This window comes from Aedes aegypti, chromosome 1 (genome assembly GCF_002204515.2).
Source record: "Aedes aegypti strain LVP_AGWG chromosome 1, AaegL5.0 Primary Assembly, whole genome shotgun sequence".
NCBI lineage: Eukaryota > Metazoa > Arthropoda > Insecta > Diptera > Culicidae > Aedes > Aedes aegypti.
Genome location: NC_035107.1, coordinates 130,793,976 through 130,815,463, shown reverse-complemented (window position 1 = coordinate 130,815,463; position 21,488 = coordinate 130,793,976). Strand labels below are relative to the sequence as shown.

The 21,488-nt window shown below is 37.5% G+C and overlaps 1 protein-coding gene across 1 annotated transcript; it reads left to right on the top strand.

Annotated features, from left to right (window-relative positions):
- Positions 1 to 218: 218 nt before the first annotated feature.
- On the top strand, positions 219 to 20,577 carry LOC23687875 (major latex allergen Hev b 5). The gene is made up of 2 exons (XM_021847828.1): positions 219 to 264; positions 18,932 to 20,577. Exon 2 carries the CDS (start codon positions 18,933 to 18,935, stop codon positions 19,719 to 19,721), a length of 789 nt encoding a protein of 262 aa, XP_021703520.1. The 5' UTR covers positions 219 to 264; position 18,932; the 3' UTR covers positions 19,722 to 20,577.
- Positions 20,578 to 21,488: the final 911 nt, after the last annotated feature.

Genomic DNA, 21,488 nt, shown 5'->3' with positions numbered 1-21,488 from the left:
GTGTGTTCAGCAATGCAAAAACATATTGAATGGAGCATTTTTATCCCCTCACCCCTATTCTCTATAGAGAGCGAAGAGGACCAGCATCAGTCAACCTCCCACATTGGACGTACCGTCATAGGTAGAAGAGTTTGCCTCGCTCAGCTGGGAGTAGGTTTATGCAGTTCTTCGGTTCTTGGGCAAAGAGCAGGTCAAGCCTATATAAGCAGCTGCCGACAACGTAGCTCGCGTCAAATTCTTACTCGTTATCAAAGTGAATAGAAGGTGATTATTGTTCGTTCTAAGTCCGTTTCCATTGTTTGGTGTTCGAGTGCAGAGGGTCTCTCTAACAATATATTGAACTGTGCTTCGACTTACTTAAAATTAATTGTCGATCCGTAGATATTTTTTCAGTGCAGTGCTCTCTTTGATTGATTGTTCAGTTTCAACAATATTCTGAAGTGTATAATTTGTGGAATACTAATAATTTTCGTTTTTTCTTCATCAACTGGTGTGAATCGATTTGCCGGCAAATTTGCAGAACAACTCTATACCGATTAGGATAATCAGCTGGAATTTAGAAGAATCTACGTATTGTGAGATAATAATTGTAAAAATCGTCGTTACGTAAAAGCATTGAAAGGATTAAATCAGGTGAGAACACTAATGTCATATTTCCTACGCCATTCTACTTCTAGTGCTGGTGATTCAATTGTTTGATGTATCTTGCTCCTTTGGTTCAGATACCGTGATAAATTTATAGCGGTTCTTTTAATATAATTATCGTAACTCACACCAAACAAAAAGTATTATTTTTTTGTAACAAACATATAGAAGTCACAATTTTAGAAGCTTAATATCTAGTGCAGTTTAGAACAAAAAGGGGTTCGAAAAATCGCGTGCATCTATGTAGCACAGTACATTTTGAAAATTTTGTTAAAAAAAAATCTACAGCATTATTATCTGATACTACTGATTACTTGAAGTTGAAAATCTGTCGTATGCTATAGATTTAGTGAATATTTTCAATGAGTGCTTAAATGTTTTTCATTGAAAGAAAAATACCTTGTATTTATAATTAATTAACTAGTTATGAAAAGTTCATATTCTACCATTTACTTTGTAACTAAAATATATTTTATATTTCCTCTTCGTACTTTGAGCAGTTTGTGGCCGAAAAGATACAAAGCTGAAATTACTCCTTTAGAATTGTAAATTCATCTACAGTGAATCCACAATTAAGAATCACCCACAATTTATGAATCAGCTGCCTTTAAAGGACAAAATAACAGTAAAAAATAGCACAAAACATCACGGAAACATTTTCGCTTATAATTTATTTTGAGTAAAATTGTTTACGTGATGTTTTGTGTTGATTTTTGTTGTTATTTTGTCATTTAAAGTCAGCTGATTCATAAATTGTGGACGATTCTTATTTGTGGATCCACTGTATCTGCAAAAACTGATAGAGCAATAAAAGACAGGAAAAATGTGAAATTCTGCTGCGGTCAGAAATAAACTAGGAGAAATAAATAAGATGTGTTTTTTGCAGTGTAGTTTTCCATGAGTGTGCGTGTTTTGACTAGTTTTATAATTTGTACTTCACGATTTTGCACGAAATACAAGGTTTTGTATGGATACAAAAATTGCTCTATAAGATAACTTAAAATTTTCTGCATTTCGCAGGGAAAATACCCTTGAATGTTTTTTTTTTCTAGTGGAATATTTTCAACAGCAAAAACGTAGTTTATAGCCATCAATGAAGTCAAATATTTAACCATATAAAAAACTTATAAAATGTCAAGTAAAATCAAACTGAGACAATTTTTAAGTGTTCTGCAAGTTTTAAATAGTAAAAATTTTATTATATTCTATGAAAATAATCATTAAATTTTTATGGATGTAAGTTGTACAAAACTCAAGATTTTTTATTGCGAACTTTACACGACATTCAGACTGATCTAATTGAAAGCTTAATTGATGATTTTGATAAAAAGTGATGTTGTAGTAATTGAGCCAGGGATTGAATTCTGATAAAATTGAGAGAATCTCTCACTTATCGCTCTCTGTAACAATCATGATTTGCAGCACATCATGAAAGCTTGTGTATCGTATACTGCTACAGCTCTGATTAGATCGAGGGGATAGCAGTGCATGATAAACCCCACCTAAACAAGCTCCAAACCTGGGGAACACAATTCTGGACAAACATTTCAAAAGGGCACATCGACATTGGTAAACAATGGCTTTGCAAGCCGCTGTTGAGCCCAATTCAGCTCGATCACGCTCACCAATACCACTATCAGGAAGAGCTAACACCAATCTTTCTGATAGTAAGGTTAGTTTGCGTGGGCGGCCTAAAAAGGGCTCAACAGCAACGTTTCTGAAAAAAGGCTCAAGACCTCTTGGGCCCTTTTCAAATGTTTGTCCAGAATTGCTATCGGATGAAACACCTACCCCGAATGATAAACAAGCGAAAAAGGGATTTTATCATCTTTTTGAGGTTTTCGTTCGCTGCTACTATTTATCAGTGGAGTGGAACATGGAAAAAGGGAAAAGAAGCTATTTCCACTCAAGTGCCAGGTAGAAACGAATTCCTACGGTGAAAATGCATACTCGGCGAGAAAACATCAGAATTCTTTCTTTAAACCTAAACACCTAATTTCTTATTTTAATTTTTTTTGTCTCCCCCTCCACAAATTCTTATGAAGAACGAACAGCCTCCAGAAGACTGCTAAAACTTTCAGCTCAAAGATTAAGTAAAATAATAACCTATCGCGATTAATTGCACGAGAAAGGTAAAACACTTATCTCCGGCACAATGTCCGCCATAAACATGACCCCTTTGAGTGCATTTGAACCTGAGCTCTAGAGATGCACTTTAATCTGCTGACCTATGATTCATCAAATTACCATACGCATGCGATCGATTGCAGGTCGGGAAACCACCCACCAGCATCCGTTTGGGTTCGACTGACTGGTATAGGAAGAACAGACGGCAGGCACGCGACGCACATAATGCTGCGCAGATTGGTAGATTCATCCGGTGGCGGCCAATCAGCAAGCCGGCTAGAATTTGCAATGCTAAGCACGCGTGAGCGTTATAGGCTTCAATACACCGACTTTGCTGCACTGCACGCCTCAAACCGACAGAACTACTATAGGTACGCCAAAGTACGAGTTTCGAGTTCCAGCGGTAGCTCATTTGACAGAGGCAGCGTTTCTCAGATGAATCATTCTGATAGCGGAAAATAACGACATCAGCCACTGGTCCGGTCAAGAATGACTCGATCGGGGCAAATGGGACCCACCAAGACGAGTAAATGCTGTATAGGTTTGGCATATATGCAAATAGTCCCGGTTTTAATTGACCTTTGCATTCCTGACCATTTTTGTGATCTTCTCACCAAATTGATGCCTGGAATGGTTTCAAAATTGACTTGAAAGTGTCGAAATATACTCAGCCCATTGAGTAACAATTGTAATGCAAATTGCTTTTAAGTAAATGAAAACCGAACTTAGTACAACAAGGAAGGAAAAGTTTCTGGAACTTCCATAGTGAATTATCAGAAGGTTCCTGTAGATTTTTTGGATGAAGTGATGGATTAATTTAAAACAAGTCCAACACGAGTGTGATGGAGCAAGCGAATTTCTGAAATTGCGATCACTCTTGACTTGATATAATCTATCAAAGAATTGCTGAATTTCTTGATGATTTTCAAGGCAATTCATATAGAACTCTCACAGTTAGTTCCTGAAAAATGATTTGATCAAACTCCCACTGATATTTGTGGCATCATTCATGAAAATATTTAGACCAGATTATGATGATCTTCTGAATGGTTTTTTGTTCGTTTTTCAGGATTGTTGAAGATATTCCAGTGAAATATTTGATGGAGTTTCTGCGCGATGACACATTTTTCAAGAATCTTCAGCTTCTTATGAAAACTTTTGCTATTAGCCCGTTCGGTGCAAAAAAAACTACATAAATTAACCGAATTTACTATCTACGAACTTGGTTGTAAAGACAAGCAGTTTGGTCTACTTTTGTCTAATTTGTTTAATAAAATTGATTTAAAAAGGATATAAATATAAAGATTTTTCATATATTTTAATATGAATAATAATACAAGTTGATACAATTGATGAGCATGAGCATGATTGACTGCCCGCTGTTGCTACTTCATTATTGCATGAACAGCTGTACTTACACAGAGAACCAACAGACGCTACACAGGATCGGTAGCATCCTCAATGGGTAATACAGCCCACAGACGCTCAGACGGTTTGACCAACATTGACTCTGCCCCCAAGTTAGTCAAACCGATTTATGTTGATGCAACCGTTTGACCCACTGTTCACTGTTAAAGTTCGTTACAGCAACGCTATATTTCTTCACATGTTTTGAATGTTGACAAGTCTAGTGGATATGCGATTTTCATTTTATCGCATTCTGTGGCTGAGGGGAGAAAATCTTTACGACTTTTGGACAATAATCGTAGTAAGAAAAAGCAGAACTTAAAAAATAAATACCGTAAAACGGGGTATCTTTGATAATGCGGGTAACTTTGATAGTGCGTTACACACCACATACTAAACAAAATATCATAATTTCTGTTTATCGGTTAAGGAAAACGAATGCAAAAATAAATAATATTAGTATGACACTTCATGTAAGACCTGTTTTCATTTGAATCGAGAACATTTTAGGATTTCTATACGAATATTAAAAGTTCTATTCAACAATCTGTTTTACGATCACTATTTGATGTAGTTTTGAATAGTTGGTCACTTACATTTGACAGCTTAGTTATCATGGAACTTGAATATGGTCTCAAATATCTTAGCGAAAAGCATTTCAACAAACTGGGACCATTTTTGTTATCTAAGTCAGAAATTTCCATATAACGATAAACGCTTATAGGTATGCAATGTACTATAAATGTTACGTAATTCTTTCATTTTTTTCATTATCAGAATAACCCTAAAATAGAAACCCGACTTCGGATTATATGAAAAATTGTAAATCCATTCAAAATAAATCTTTTGGCAATCTATCAACTGCAATCGATAGCTAGGATGCCAGTACTTGTTTTAAAAATATAAATTATAATTATTTGAAACACCATGCATAAATATTCAACTTTTCTTCTAAAAAAAACTATCAAAGTTACCCTGTTTTTTTCGGTACCGAAAAATGGATATGGATGAGGAATTCAATTAATAATCAACTCCGGGAAACTCTAAATTTATGAGCGGTCTCTGTCGGGGATTATTTTGAGCAGTCATCGATATGGAATGGCTGTGGGATTTTTTTCAAACATTCTATCCATAACATTTCAGTGAATTCCTCTAGTTATTTTACTTTGAAAGTTTTCTAGGAATCTATGGACTCCTGGGATTCTACCAGGAATGTTATCAATAATTCCTCCACAGATTGAACCATAAATTCCTCCGGGGAAAATCCTTCAGGTAGCAGTTTTCCAGAGATTTCTTCAAAGGTCCTCTACTAATTAAATTGGATTTTCTCCACTTATTCATTCGAAGATCAATCTAAGAAATTCTGATTTTCTATAGAAATTGCTTCGAAAATTCCTACAGAAATACATGCAGAGATTTACTCCAGGAGCTCTTACAAATTGTATACCCAGATTTTTATCCACGGATTCATCAAGGAGTTTCTACAGGGATTCCACTAAGAATTCCTACAAGGATTCCACCAGGAAGCCTTCTGGGATTCCATACTGCATTCTCCAAGGTAATCCTCCGGTTTTCTTCGAAAAATTATTTTATTAATTCCACCAGTGTTTCCTTAAAAAATTCTTCCTTGTATCTCTGAAGGGACCCTACGAGACATTTGTCCTGGAATTTGTGCAGTATTCTATTGTACATATTTCCGAGGATTCCTAAAGGAATTTATCCATTAATTCCTTTCAATATTTCTCGAATGATTTTTTTTCTAAAGAATTACCTTAGAGAATCATTTAGAAACTCCTTCAGGGATCCATGAAGGATTTCCTGTTCTGAATACCAGTCGGAACTCCTGAAGTCACTGGATGATATACTGGTCTATTCCCCAATCACTGAAATCCTTATAAGAAATTTCTGGTAAAATTGCTGGAGGATAATTTTGTAATGAAATCTTAGAAGTATTTCTAATGGAATTCATGGAAGAACTTCTGATTATACCAGAAACTCCCAATGAAATCTATTGGAAAAGTACTGATCAAAATTTCTAGATAAACTTCTGATGAAATCTTTTGATGTAATCCCTAGAGGAACTTCTAATGGAATCTCTGAAGGATCTCCTGATGGGATCCCTATAGGAACTCTTGATGATACCCTTGCAGGTATTCCAGATAATATGCCTGACGTAACTCCTCATAAAATCCCAAGAATAAATCCTGATGGAATTCCTTGAGGAACCCCTGATACAATCCCATGAGAAATTCCAGGTGCCTTCTCCGAAGCAACTCCTGATAGTTCTTCCAGGTCTATTCATGTAATCCCAAAAAGAACTTCTGTTGTCATCCCTATAGGAATTCCCGAAGGAACTCCTGATGAAATCCCTATAAGAACTACTGATGTAATTCCTACAAAAACTCCTGATGTGACCCCTGGGGGAGTTTCAGATGGAATCTTTGAATGAACTTCTGATGTAATCTCTTGAGGAACTTCTGATGGAATCTCTATGGGAACTCCTGTTGAAATTTCTGAAAAATATTACTGATAAAATTCCTGCAGGAATTTCTGGAGAAACTCCTTTGCAAACTCTAAAAGAAATCCTTATGCATTTCCTTGAGGAACTCCTGATATAATCAATGGAGGAATTCCAGGTAGAATCTCTGTAGGAACTTATGTTGGAATCTTTAGAGGAACTCCAGATAGAATTCCTAAAGCAACTCTTGGCTGCGTTCGAATGCAGATCATTTTGCGGATGGAAGGGAAATGTTGACGTGTTACTTGTTTTATGAAAGCCAAAGAGTCCTCTGCACTTCCACAAGTGAACACTGGAAGTTTGAATATGAGAAAGGGTTGGGTAAAGGATTCGTTTTGGTAAACGATAAATTTATAATTTGAAATGAATGCACCTAACCGGATTCGCGATATTACTCGATAAACGCATTGAACACCGAACAAGTGTTCATCGCTCGCCCCCACAGCAGTAAGCGACTAGATCAAAAAATTAAACAATACTAACGAATCGCGGCACATTTCACTTCGCGTACGACGCTCAACGTGTTTGATCCTGCCCTCATCGCCCGCAGGAGCAAGCGTCAAGTTCAAATGATCAAGAACTACAGCAAGCGTCAAGGTCGAAGGATTAAACACTATAAGACGATGCTATATCCATATTGAACGGGAAAATAACCAGAAATACTTTTGGGAAGCTTGAAAACAGTACAGTTTTTCGGAATACAGTCATCCCACAGTTATGGATCAACTAAGGGTAATTTTTCAGAACAAAATATGATTAAAAAATATGGTGACGCTGTACAAATTAAAATTACCTTCCGGGCACTGCAGAATATAGTTGTTTCTGAGAATACACCTCAAAATTCACGGTTATATACCAAAAAGTGTCGAAAAAAATATACACTCAAGCATATAATGATTGATTGCGATGCTGTACAGATTTATGGCTTACGTAGGAAAAATTTGTTCTGCGTAATTGCACTTGTATTTGATGTGATATTCCCATTTTAATCCAACTTTGATCCACATACACTACCCGCCATAAGTATGGAATCGCATCATCTAGTATTGCAACACCTCAATTGAATATTGCAGCACCCCCCAAAAAGTTTAGCATCACCCGTAAGCTATTACACTAATGACGCAATATCTTGGAAACCTTACTTTCTAGAAAGCTGCGGTCTTCAGCAAAGTTGTTCAGAAGCCTTACGGCGTTCATCAGCTGAAATTTTTAATGCGCCATTTTGCCGCTACGTGGCGCTAGTGTGCATGTAAATTGGTCATATTTTAGACGGCTCTAGCTCATGAACCTGACCACTTAGAATGTTCGTGTCTTCAGCAAAGTTGTTCAGAAGCTTAAAAGCAATCTGAGGCAGCACTGATTGGTTAGCAGTTTTGCCGCTACGTGGCGCTAGTGTGCATGTAAATTGGTCATATTTTAGACGGCTCTAGCTCATGAACCTGACCACTTAGAATGTTCGTGTCTTCAGCAAAGTTGTTCAGAAGCTTAAAAGCAATCTGAGGCAGCACTGATTGGTTAGCAATTTCGCCGCTACGTGGCGCTAGTGTGCATGTAAATTGGTCATATTTTAGACGGCTCTAGCTCATGAACCTGACCACTTAGAATGTTCGTGTCTTCAGCAAAGTTGTTCAGAAGCTTAAAAGCAATCTGAGGCAGCACTGATTGGTTAGCAATTTCGCCGCTACGTGGCGCTAGTGTGCATGTAAATTGGTCATATTTTAGACGGCTCTAGCTCATGAACCTGACCACTTAGAATGTTCGTGTCTTCAGCAAAGTTGTTCAGAAGCTTAAAAGCAATCTGAGGCAGCACTGATTGGTTAGCAATTTTGCCGCTTCGTGGCGCTAGTGTGTATGTCATTTGATCATATTCTAGCAGGCTCTAGCTCATGAACCTGACCACTTAGAATGTTCGTGTCTTCAGCAAAGTTGTTCAGAAGCTTAAAAGCAATGTGAGGCAGCACTGATTGGTTAGCAATTTTGCCGCTATGTGGTGCTAGCGTACAGCTGAGAGAGGAGACAGCTCACTGACAGTTGGCATGTTATCTTGCCTTCTTAGACTTCTTTCTTTAGTTCTTGGGTTGTGCACAACGGTCTAATGATTTTATCATTCACTCATTGTTGTTCAATGTGAAAAAGGTATGAATAAAAAAATAAATAGCAGTTTGCCAACACTCGACTATATTTAAGTATTCAACTTTTTAAAATGTGCAGTCATCGAAAAACACCTAGAAAGTTTAATTACCTTTACCTAAATTCTGACGGTATTTTACGCTTTGCTCTTCAAATGTGTGATTTTCGATTGTCAGTTAATGACAGGTTCCCTTGTCTTTTGGGAGCTCGCAATCTTAGCCATCTGTCTCTTCTCTCTCAGATGTGCAGGTAGATTTGGTTATATTTTCGCGGGCTCTAGCACATGATCTTGACCACCTAGAATGTTCGTATCTTCAGCAAATATTTAGAAGAAGGCATTTTCTACGAAACTGTTTACTAAGACAAAATTCAAAACATTGTGGAATATAATACAGTGAGGACCCGATTTTGTCAGCCCCTCGATGAATTTTAGGCTGACAAAATGGGGAACCTGACAAAATCGGGTCATTTTATTATGTTCCTGTTTTTCAAATTTCGACGTGTTAATGATTGCTTGTGAACCGCGTCAAGAACTTGCATGGACTTTTAAGAGTTCATTAAAAAATTACGTAACGAAAAATTTATCAATTTTAGACCCCCTTTTACCTCCACGTAACAACTTTTGTATAGAAAATTTTAAATTTTTCTTTGAACCGTAACACTATGTAAGACCCCCTCTCTCCCCTGTTGCGTTACGTAATATTTGAACGGTTCCTAAGGGGTCGATGACCATTGGCGTAGCCAGGTTTTTTCATCAGGGGGGGGCTTGAGAAGATCGAATCTTAACATTTCATTCACGATTTTCACGACAAAACGATCATTATACATTACACTCTTTTTGCATGAAACATAAAACTATACAAGATACCCACCGTATTTTTTTCATAGTAAGCTAAGTAAAATCCTAAACGCGTCTTATTTCAATGTTGAGTGACGGGTCTATTTAAAGTCTTGCAGATTTACCTATTGGAAAAATTCCAAAGATTCGATTCGTTGTGGTTCCTTTGATCGGCAATTTTGCTTTGTCCAGTAAAACAAATGGAATCAACCTGAGTTCCTAGTTATACATGATCGATGAATTTTCTAAAAATTTCTCACAGAACACAGAAATTCCTAAAGAGGTTCATATTAAAATTCCTCTTGATTTAGAAACTCCTTCGAAATACATAGCATAAATAATTGCCTCGAAGCTCTTCTTGGAATTCATTTTAGTATAATTCAAAGAATGTTTCATACGGAGTTTTCACATAATTTTTCCTAAACATTGTTTTAAAACTCAATGTTTGGAAATGGAATGTGTGTAAAAATATTTCTTACTGTATGAAAACCAAGAAGTTTTCTTTAGTTTGGCGCAGAAGTATTCATAAATTACATCACATGAAGTTGTGAATAAATCTCATAAATTATTCCTATACCTAAAGGATGATTTAATGCTTCAAAATGATTTTGGTGAAATTCCTAGTCAAGTTCCTGAAAATCTCGTGAGCAAATTTTGAAGTTTATCTCGAGACATACTGAAGATAAAAATGGAATAAATTCAACAAGGACTAAAAGAAGATAATTATTGAAGTAATTACTTGAAAAATAAAAATATTCTATTAGAATTTTGAGTGAAGTTTGTGGTCGAGTTCAAGTTCAAGCAAAAATCAATTTTAATTTAGACGCAAAACCCTTTCGGTGTACCCAGTATGTTTCTGGAACAATTTATGAAATTTTTGAAAGAAAAGTTTCAACAGGAATCCATAGATTAATTTTTGAAATCGTATTGAGAGAAATTCTCGGAGTAATTCATGAATGAACCTTCACACATGTTTTTTTTTTTGTCATAAACTCGGCTGTATGAATCCCGTTTTTTTTAATTTTAAGAATGATTTAACTAGCAAGTTGCTAAGTAACGTAACACAGTTTTATGATACTTGAGATCGCTGTGCATAACTCGTTTAATATTTGGCATATTAAATTGAGTTTTTATGGAAGAATTTTTAGAATCACCTCTAGAAAACACCTTTAAATTTTGTTGAGGAATCTCTGGATAAATTCGAGGTACAGCCAGGAACGATTTATAGAATAATTTCAGGAATAATTGGAGAAACACGTTGGAGAAATATCTGGAGGATTATGAATGATATCTCGAGTGGAATTCCTGTGGGAAATACGAGGAGTCCGATTACTCTAATGATAACATTCTGCTGACAATAAATTTTGTAGAACCTTTTTGAGTTTCCCAACAGATTTGATATACCCTTCGAAAAATGTATGGCAAGAAGTTTTTCAAAAAGCTGATTGTTTGGAATACTCCATAAGTTTTCCAATCTATCATCATGCAACAATTATATAAATATGAGTGCTGGAGACAATCTTTTAAAAATACAAACACATGATGAATTCCCGTAATATTGTTTTTAGCATCGTCAAAAGGGGAGGAGGCATTCCCATTGCCCCCTCTGGCTATGCCCATGTGTGCATGACATCAAACATCATCATCATTTTTAATGAAAATATGGTAGAACATGGCGAAAACAATTTTTTGATAAATTCAAAACAAGCCGACAAAATCGGGTCAAAAAGCTGACAAAATCGGGGGTAGACATCGGGGGCAGACAAAATCGGGGGCTGATAATATCGGGTCAGTACTGTATAATTGTTTACTATGTGTTAAAAAAATACAAAATTTGACATTTTTTGTTAAAATAGGCTATATTGAATGCCTTAAGGAATCGTACACAGTTTTAATTTAAAGTTATTTCCAACATTCAGTTCAAGTTTCGGATCCATCATTTCGCTAAAAGCAGAGCCACCCTCATCAAAATTGCTAACCAATCAGTGCTGTCTCCGATTGCTTTTAAGCTTCTGACCAACTTTGCTGAAGACACGAACATTCTAAGTGGTCAGGTTCATGAGCCAGAGCCGTCTAAAATATGACCAATTTACATGCACACTAGCGCCACGTAGCGGAAAAATTGCTAACCAATCAGTGCTGCCTCAGATTGCTTTTAAGCTTCTGAACAACTTTGCTGAAGACACGAACATTCTAAGTGGTCAGGTTCATGAGCTAGAGCCGTCTAAAATATGACCAATTTACATGCACACTAGCGCCACGTAGCGACAAAATTGCTAACCAATCAGTGCTGTCTCAGATTGCTTTTAAGCTTCTGAACAACTTTGCTGAAGACACGAACATTCTAAGTGGTCAGGTTCATGAGCTAGAGCCGTCTAAAATATGACCAATTTACATGCACAGTAGCGCCACGTAGCGGCAAAATGGCACATTAAAAATTTCAGCTGATGAACGCCGTAAGGCTTCTGAAAAACTTTGCTGAAGACCGCAGCTTTCTAGAAAGTAAGGTTTCCAAGATATTGCGTCATTAGTGTAATAGCTTACGGGTGATGCTAAACTTTTTGGGGTGCTGCAATATTCAATTGAGGTGTTGCAATACTAGATGATGCGATTCCATACTTATGGCGGGTAGTGTATGTGTGCTATCCATTACTGTGGGGTGACTCAAAATCGATTCAGATATAACTATAGGCGCTGCAATTCCGCCATTAGGCTGCATGCAAAATGTACGTATATCGCCTCCTCATTTAAACTCCCATATCCTATTATATGCTTACTGGGTAATGTTATATCCATCACTGTATATTGAAAAACAACTCCTCTAACGTAGAATATCTTCGAGATAAAGTACAAATAGCCATAGCGGTAAACGCGTAGCTACAAGAACATGTCGAAGGGGGGTCTGTAGCCTTGAGGTTACGCTTCCGCTTCATAAGCGGAAGGTCATGGGTTCGATTCCCAGCCCCTCCACAAAAAACCCGTCCAGCCACCAGAAGACGCCTCACGGAGCCACGGGCCCTCCAAGCTTGTCAACCACATATTGATGCACCGTGGCCAACATGATTAATGACATTTTTGGGAATCTGACACTTTTGGGAAATCTGACAATTTTGGATTGTACACGTTAGCTTATAAGTACTCATTAACGTGGGTTTAAGCTGGGTAAGGCGCATAATGACGGAATTGATTTTAGTGTGTTATTGCTTAAACATTACACGATTCCTAGGAATACGCAAGTAAATGAGTAGACAATTGTGTAAGCCACTAAATAAAAGGAGAAACTATCTTCAACGTGTTTTTGTTGTAAGCTACGGAGAAATCGTCTTTTGATGCCCCCTTGCACGGAGCACATCCAGTATCAGATGGTGACTGAGACAAACTGACCCTCTTCGCAGGCAGCTAGCCTCACTAATAGCAGAGCTCTCTCCTACCTGCTCGGTGTGAGAGTAAAAAGAGTAGGAGAGAGTGAAACTAGATGTAAATATAGATAAGTTGAAAATAGATCTGTATCGATAAAGCAGCTACAGATCAACTGAGTCCGGCACAGTAGTGGCCTCGAGCACGGAGTGCCTAAAAGAAAAAAAAAAAGTACATGTCGAGGATCGCAGGTTCAAACACCAATCTGGTAGAAGATCGTTAAGAATAGGGAATTTTCCCAATTTTGGGCATTGGGTAACTTCCTGCTTGCAACACGATATTCTGATGAAAAAACCTTACAATGGCAAAGAAACCTCTTGATCATTGACTAAAAAATGAGCTAGTTTGTAGCTTAATATAAAAATGTTACACCATTTAATCGAAAGTGTCAACAGAAGTAAACCCTTATTTATCGTTCCAATTTTCTTGTGAGCAACGTGCTAAAGAGCATGTAAATTTGTGACAGCTGATTTTGTTCTCATTCTGTTGAGGAAGCAATTACGTTTTCAAACACCTTGATCGATTTTACGATCTTGACATTGTAGCAAATCATTTTTTCTTCCGAACAATATGGATAATTGGTGCTACGCACACGTGTGAATATTTTCGTTTATGTGCATTTGAGGGAGTTGATTCGGTGAAATTCGGCCTTTGTGCTGAGGAAGATCGCCCGCTGGTGCGCTGTTAAGATCCGTAATATCTCACGAAATGGTTCGTGTTTGGGTTTCATGTTAATTGGAACGCGCGTTTCTTTGCGGCCTTTAAGAGGTTCGGCTCGGATTGAGACGGAGAAAAAGACAACAAATTGCTTCCTCTTGAGAGGGGGCAGCAAAAAATCCGAACCATGCTGTAGCGCAGATGGTCAGGGTAGTGGGAATCCTCGGAAGGCTGAGCTTTGAATTAATGAACAGTTTAATTTATCTCATCATCCCTCGAGTTTGTTTCACTTCGGCTCCGCGGGGTTGATTGGGAGGCAGTGCGCTCCATAGGCTAGGTGTTCGCAGATCATGATCGCGACCTTGGGCTGGATCGTGGAGCCGCGATGTCCGCTGGTCTTTGGCCGGCTGTTTTGTTTGGTTAGAGCGCATGTTTTTGCGCATTTTCTCAGGGCTTCAAATAAAACGTTAGGGGAGATTGAGGAGACTTGATCCTCTTAACTCAATTTTGCTTTAACTCTGCAGGGAAATCTTGTTCTTCCCGCTTTGGCTTTACGTTCCAAGCGGGACAAAGATTTAACTTATTTGCTTTTCCAAGTGTTGAAAAGTTGAGACAATTTGGTGATATATACGATTTCGAATAACATTCTATTCAAAAGATATCTGCTTAATTTTATTTTATTCAAACAAACTGTTTGTATGTAGATATCCACCATCCAAGATTGAGTCTTGCTCTGCATGCAGTTCCACTGGATAGCAAAGTCAATTTCCATTACTAATTTGTATACCGTTGTATGAAGGGCCAAAAGGGGGGTAGTGGACTCGTAAGCAGAGACTATTACGCGAAACCTGCGTGAAATTTGAGTTATTTGAGCCTGCACCCAAAACATTATTTTTTATGCCATCTGATGGATTTACAGTTCAAACATTGCAAATATTGACATTGTATAGACGAATTGGTACATGAAATTACTCAGAATAAATAGGTTTTACATGCCGAGAAAAAAGGGTGCGATCAAGTCTCCCCAGTGGTCAAGTGTACCCAGTCTCTCCTACGGTTGTCGAACGGAGTGTTTATGGTTTCCCCATTGGTGTCGTGAAGAAGATCTACAATGCTCCGTGAGTGTCAATGACACCGACAGGCAGCTAGGTAGCGGCGTTTGGTAGCGATTAAACTATTTTTACCCCCCTTGAAGTTGCTTTCTTGCTGCCGCTAGTTGAACATATATCGATCAGAAGAGCCTACGTGAGGTGGCTTAAAGGTGCGCCGCGCACTCGAGAGTCAGCTGATTGATAGAAGGCTTCGGCGGACCATCAATTCGAGTAATACTTGTTTGGCGCGGAGAAGGGTATGTTTTGATTATTACGGGTTATTATGAAACCAATCACGAGTCCGCACCGGATTGAAGGTTCTATCAATTACCGATGCTATCTTTGAATTAGCCGAGACGTGAAGCGGCGATTCGCCGGATTATTCGAGTTATTGTGTGGATTTATTTTTCCTTTTTACTTCTGTAGAGTCACCTCATCCACACTGCATCCATTGTCTAGGAATATCATGATATCACCCATATATTTTTGTATCTTATCATAGATGCTGTCACAAAACACCATTTCCGCAAAGGTCTATTTTTAAAATTCTTTTATCCAATCCCAATTAGGCTTCAGAAAACTATCACGACGATAGTAACGATGATATAAACATTCAGTATTGCTTTCGAATGTCGTTAAAAGTTATTAATGCAACAAGTTGCAGAATTAAGATTGTCACGATCAGTGCTGAAAGTTTTGCATACAACATTTTTTGCAATTACAAAAATTGTTGTTATAATTGAATTATGCCTGGGAGCATCGATCCTTTTTTAAATCAGAATTCCTTGCCTGAGTCCAATTTGGAACGTCAAACGGATGCAGAATCAGAAACTAGTTGACTAAGTAATTGAGAAATCTTGAGCAAGTCGATGAAGGCACTCAGATATACATTCTCCAACTCCCAAAACAAAGCTGAAGAGTACTACTTTTCAGCACCGTTATTCACAATCAAAGTAGGCGTGCTTTCAGAAATAACATGTTTTCTAAAGCTCTTGAAGTGGTTCATAGACTACTTGGATTAGATATTAGAATTGAAAACCATTATCTATGGGCATAGGAAAAATGCTCTAAATCAGAAAAATTATGATATCACTCAGAAATTTTTTATTCTAATCGTAGGTGCTATCCCAATAGATCATTGCCGCAAGGCTGCATTTTTTATATATGTTAATTAAATTATTTTATCTACTTATTCTTTGATCATATCTTCGACCTTTTACACAAACAATCTTCCTGACAAATTTTGAGCGATTGGGGTTCAGAAAACTACTACTACAGAGCGAATCAAAAGTACCTGGGCTGAGTTACGTCTTGCTTTGGACAATTCCCCGAAGTTTCCCATTGTGCATAATCTTATGCAAAATGGTACACTCAAAACTTACATAAAACTGTTTCTTCGAATTAAGGTGATTATAAAACGAAGCCAAACTTTGAATTTTCAAGAGCACACGACTGGAGAATTTGACAACAGTTCGCGTTGAAAATCAATCAAACTGCTTGCCTGCTGATGGTGACCAATGGGATAAATTTTCAACGAGTTGCGCTGTTTGATTCTCAAGTCTTGTGCTCTTGAAATTTTGAGGTATGGCTTCGTCCTATAATCACCTTAAACTAAGCTAACGAGGCAAACGAAACACTGAATTAGTGTCTTATATGTTTACGTTGCATGCTATCTATCTGGCATTCCTGCACCACTTCAACGCTCGGAAGGGGTTCCTCTGGAGCGCCCTCATTTCATCAACAGCACATTTCGTCATTTGCCTAAGCGTAACGAGCACAACTTCTCTAACATTGACATTGCAACACAAAAAGTACGAGTAGGTAAAGGTACATACAGCAAGTAAGGCGGGCCGGAATCTTTTTATCACTGAACAAAAGGCCACCAGCATCCTCTCCGTTCGGAGGAAGAGTGAGATGAGTGAATCTCATATACAGTATTGGACAATATGTTTGCAACTTTTTCAATTTTCCACACAAAACGATCAACTTTGATAGGCTAGATGTCAGTTATTCATGAACCGATTTGAATAAAATGTTCATATCATGTCAGATATAACTTCAGTTTCAACATATATTTTAAAGTGATTTTTCCAATAACAAGATTAAGCAACTAACTAACTAATTAAAGCACTAACGGTTTGACTGAAGCGAATTTTTTCGCCAAATTTCAATGATAATCGTAACTAAAAAAAATGAAGGAATAACTTAAAAGTTGTAAATTTAGATGAAATTAACGAGTTTGCTTAGAACAATTTTCAACAACGCCAAAAATTTCACTTTAGTCAAATCGTTATTACTTTAGAACTCATAATTGGAAAACTACTCAAAATATATGTTAACATTCAAGTTATGTTTATGCAGTTTGGATTCAGATCCGAATAAGTCGATGGAATCATATTCAGAGAGTGTAACAGTTCGTGATCCATAACAGTTCGTTGCACATCGCAATCGAAGAGCCCTATGAATGATGTTACTTACTCTCTCGTATCATTCGTGGCGAGAGAGCGTTGAAGAGCAGTAACTCTCATAAACTACAAAGATATTGAGTGATTCGGGTGATTTATGTTTTGAAGGAAATTGGTAACAAGATGCAACCATTAAGGCTAAGTAGCCCGTCATTCGTTTTGACAACAATGATGATTTTCAGCTTGCATCTCGAAGTGATAAAACTCAGTCTTGATAGTTTATATTGACTTGAAAAAGTATCACTGTACGCGCTAACTTGCATAAAGTATGCCGATACTTTTTCAGCTGTATCAGTGCAAAACCAACTGATTTTCTTTGATTCGAACTCGCGAGATGAATTACATTTAAACCTGCATGAGTCGATGTTCCATGACTCGATATCGACTAATACTAAAAACAAAATTTCAGGGTTACTATGATGGTCCCTTCAAACGACTTTCCAAGATTTTCGTTTCCACGACTCGATATTTCTATGAGTCGATGGTCCCTTCAGATATCGACTCATGGAGGTTTTACTGTAGCAACAATCATCAACGACACGTACAAATTTCAATGACGGCCTACTTCGCCTTAACTTAATTATAATCTATAGGATCATCAAACATCCCTTTGGTTGCAAACATAGCACAGAAAATGGAAAATATTCGCCCCTGTTTTTTGATCAGAATGAGAGTATGTCAGCTAATGTTACAAGTGGTGACACACATTGATCGGCACCAAACAGTGGGTGATGTGTGTCTTACTTTTTTCTTTCGTGGCTCGTTATCTTTCACGAACGATAAATCTCGAAAACTATCCTATCAAAACTGATCTTTTTCCATGGAAATCGAAAAAGTTGCAAATGTATTGTACAATACTGTAGGTACCCCGGTAGAACAGATTTATGTGTGGGAAGGAATCAACTTAGGGCTACTGGGAACAGTACTGAATCTGACTATTCGTTCGTCGGTATGTGCATAATTTAATTTTCTTCTGATTATTCAACTCTTCTCAAATGGTACAAATGCGTAAGACAATAGGGTGGTTCAAAAAACCGATTACGATTCTTTCAAAATGTATGAATTTTGATAGTCCAGTTCGCTGCGTGTAAAATTGATGCACAATAAGAACAAATCGAGAGAATCGTATTCCTCTCAAGTTTTCTAAAAGCTTTCCAATAACGATTGATGTGTTGGACATAAATGTGAGATTTCAAAATAGTATTTGTCCATCTAAAAGCGAGATTTTCTATGAAACCTCAAAAGTTACAATTTAAATAAGCCTTATTTTCAAACTTTTTTCGATGATTTATAAACTTGTTTCGGAACATTCCAACATTCGCTCTGATACAATGAAATAGTATAATTCTTTTTTGATTGCAATAATACTTTTATTTATTTAGTATACCCTGGCGGTTCTCCCATTTTTCAGGTCAAGAAAAATATTAGTGTTTTTTTAGGAAAATCATACTTGGAAACCTATAAATCACAAAAAAGTAGTTACAAATAGTTTTCAAATGTTTTAATTTTTTTGGAAAATAAATTATTCAACTTCGATCAAACGATTGTCTCATCGTTTTATTTCAGTTAAATTAGAAACAAAATTTTCTATTTACTAATAAATAAATGATTTATTTTATTTCTCCAAAAATTCCAGAATGAAACTTCAATTGGTACTACTCGTAACATTGTTTGCTGTGGCGTATACATCGCCGCTGCCACAAGCCGTTAAAAGTGTGAAACCAGCAGAACCGGCCAGCGATGTGGCGGAAGTACCAACGGCAACAGTCACAGCCCCAGAAGAGCAACCCTCGGACGACAAAGAAGCCGCGGTAACCACCGAAGTAGAGCCTGAAAAAGCCACTGAAGCATCGGCTACCACCGAAGCCGCAGCCGATCCTGCGCCGGAAGTGAAGTCCGAAACGGTGGCCGAAGAAGCAAAGAAAGAAGAAACACCCGCTGTTCCCGAAGTTCAAGCCGGTGCTACCAGTGATGCTGCTGAAGTCGCGGTTGCTGCTGCCGAAACCAAAGATGAAACTCAAGCTCAAGTAGTAGCAGAAGAAGTGAAAGAAGATACCGTGAAGCTGTCCGATGCCGTTGAACCCGCAGCCGTCGCTTCGGACGATTCTGCACCAGTCGCTCGTTCCAACGATGAGGAAGAGAAGAAGGAAGAAGCAGTAGCCACAACCGTGGCATCAGTAGCTGCTCCCGCCGAGCAAGATAAACCTGCGGAGCAAACAGAAGCAAAACCAGAGGCACCTGCTGCTGCTACCGCTGAAGAAGATTCAGCTAAGGAAGTAACTGAAGCTGAAGCACCTGCCGCAACAACCACTGTAGAAACCAAAGTAGAGACTACTACTGGTGCAGCTGCCGCTGCTACAACTAAGAAGGCAGACAGCTCGGAAGAAAGCAATGAAAGCGTAGAATCTGATGAGCAGAAATCTTAAACTTATAAGCTCAAGGTGCAACTTCCGTTTTAAGAAAATAGTACGAGTGCCAACGAAAACCTCATCCCTACAGTTGTTCGTTTCAGTAATTTGTAAATTCACATCGATTTGCTCAACACAAAAAAATCTTCTAAGTCGTACAGCAGGTCCTACTCCTAATCAGAAGAAAAAACATTTTCACTACAAAATTGCCTCAAAATTCAATTACGATTAGAGACAGGTAAAATTAACATTCAATACAACGATCTTTGTAGATTCTTATGACCATAGAGTTGGTAGTGTCTATAGTGTAATATTAAGGAGAATTACAAACACATTTAAATTAGTTTTAAATAACTGAACGACATTTTAGTAAATACCAATCAGAATACGAGCATTGAATGTAGAAAAGAAATTCAATAGGTACACCAAATAAATCGTAAACCCAATGAACCAACATGATTATTCCATAATGTGATAGATGGCTTTGTGAAATATCAACTTGTAACAAACACGAAAAGTGGATAAGATCTTGTTTTATTACTGTTACTCTATTAGACGTTCCCAATACAGCCACATTTCAAAAGATGCGACATGAATTTCATGAACATGAAAGAAGAAAGTAAAGCGGTATAACTGTAGGTCAATTATCCACTTTCCAAGTTGTAATTTCAAAATATAAAACCATACGATTTACACAAAAAAAAACAAACTAATGTCAAAAGTAGTTTAATGAAACAAAACTTAACAAATATAAGCACTAAAAACGAATCTTAAACTTAGATATTTGAAGGCTTGTGAGTTGATTGATGAAAACTTAAACATAGCAAAGCACACACAACGACCAAATTGCCAAAATTTTACATTCATTTTAAATTGGGTAAACCATCGGAAACAATAGAGATTCTTTAAACCTGCAAAAAGGAACTGTCATGTACAATTCAAATTTCTGCGAGCAAACTTTCAAATCTCTGTGTAGACTGAAAAATTATACAAAAAATGTGACGACTGTAAAAATTTCGTGTAACAAAAAGAAAATAAACTGAACAAATAATTTATTATACGTGTGTCTCTGTCTAATAAGATTGACTTAGGTATCTTTAGGACTGATACCCCGAACGCCCAGTTTTCTCAAATGAGGACTGTAACTTCACTTCTAGTTTGCTTTTTCTTCGTGGCTCAGCGTTTTCGCTGAGTTTTGGCCCTACTCTTCAACTTAGTGTTCCTCATGAGTGTTTCCAAGATCTGTCTTTTTGCAGTACTGCGTATAAATTTGTGTGGCAATCTACAGATTCACTTTTCCAAGGAAATAAAAAAAAATCGCTTCTGAAGATTCTCAGCTGGATCGGTAACCTAACACGTCGATTTCGGATTGCCAATCCTAGGACTTGAGCACTAAAATAACTGTCAACTGTAACTATATCCAAAATATCACTTCATTTGAATTACCTGTCTACAAAACATTTATGACAATACCTCTTCCTTGTTACCAAAAAGAAACGCGGTTCTACTAAAATCTGTGAGTCGATTCGTCACGGACGAGCCACTAATACCAGTCTTTGCTCTTCATTGAGGTGTACAGCAAACACACTAGACATACATTACTCTTGGCGTCAGTCCCATTGTTTCTCCGGAACCTCCATAGCAGGAGCATAGAGCATAGATGATCGTACAATGCGTAGTTACTACTTCGTGATTGACCAGAGCAATCGAAGTTACATAGAGATTTAATGAATGGGGCTTGGGATTAGCTAGCTCAATGTGCACAAATCGAGAGCTAAAATTTTT

Bases quoted from the DNA above. Each gene is read 5' to 3' on its own strand.
- LOC23687875 (XM_021847828.1), top strand. From the start codon at position 18,933: ATGAAACTTCAATTGGTACTACTCGTAACATTGTTTGCTGTGGCGTAT.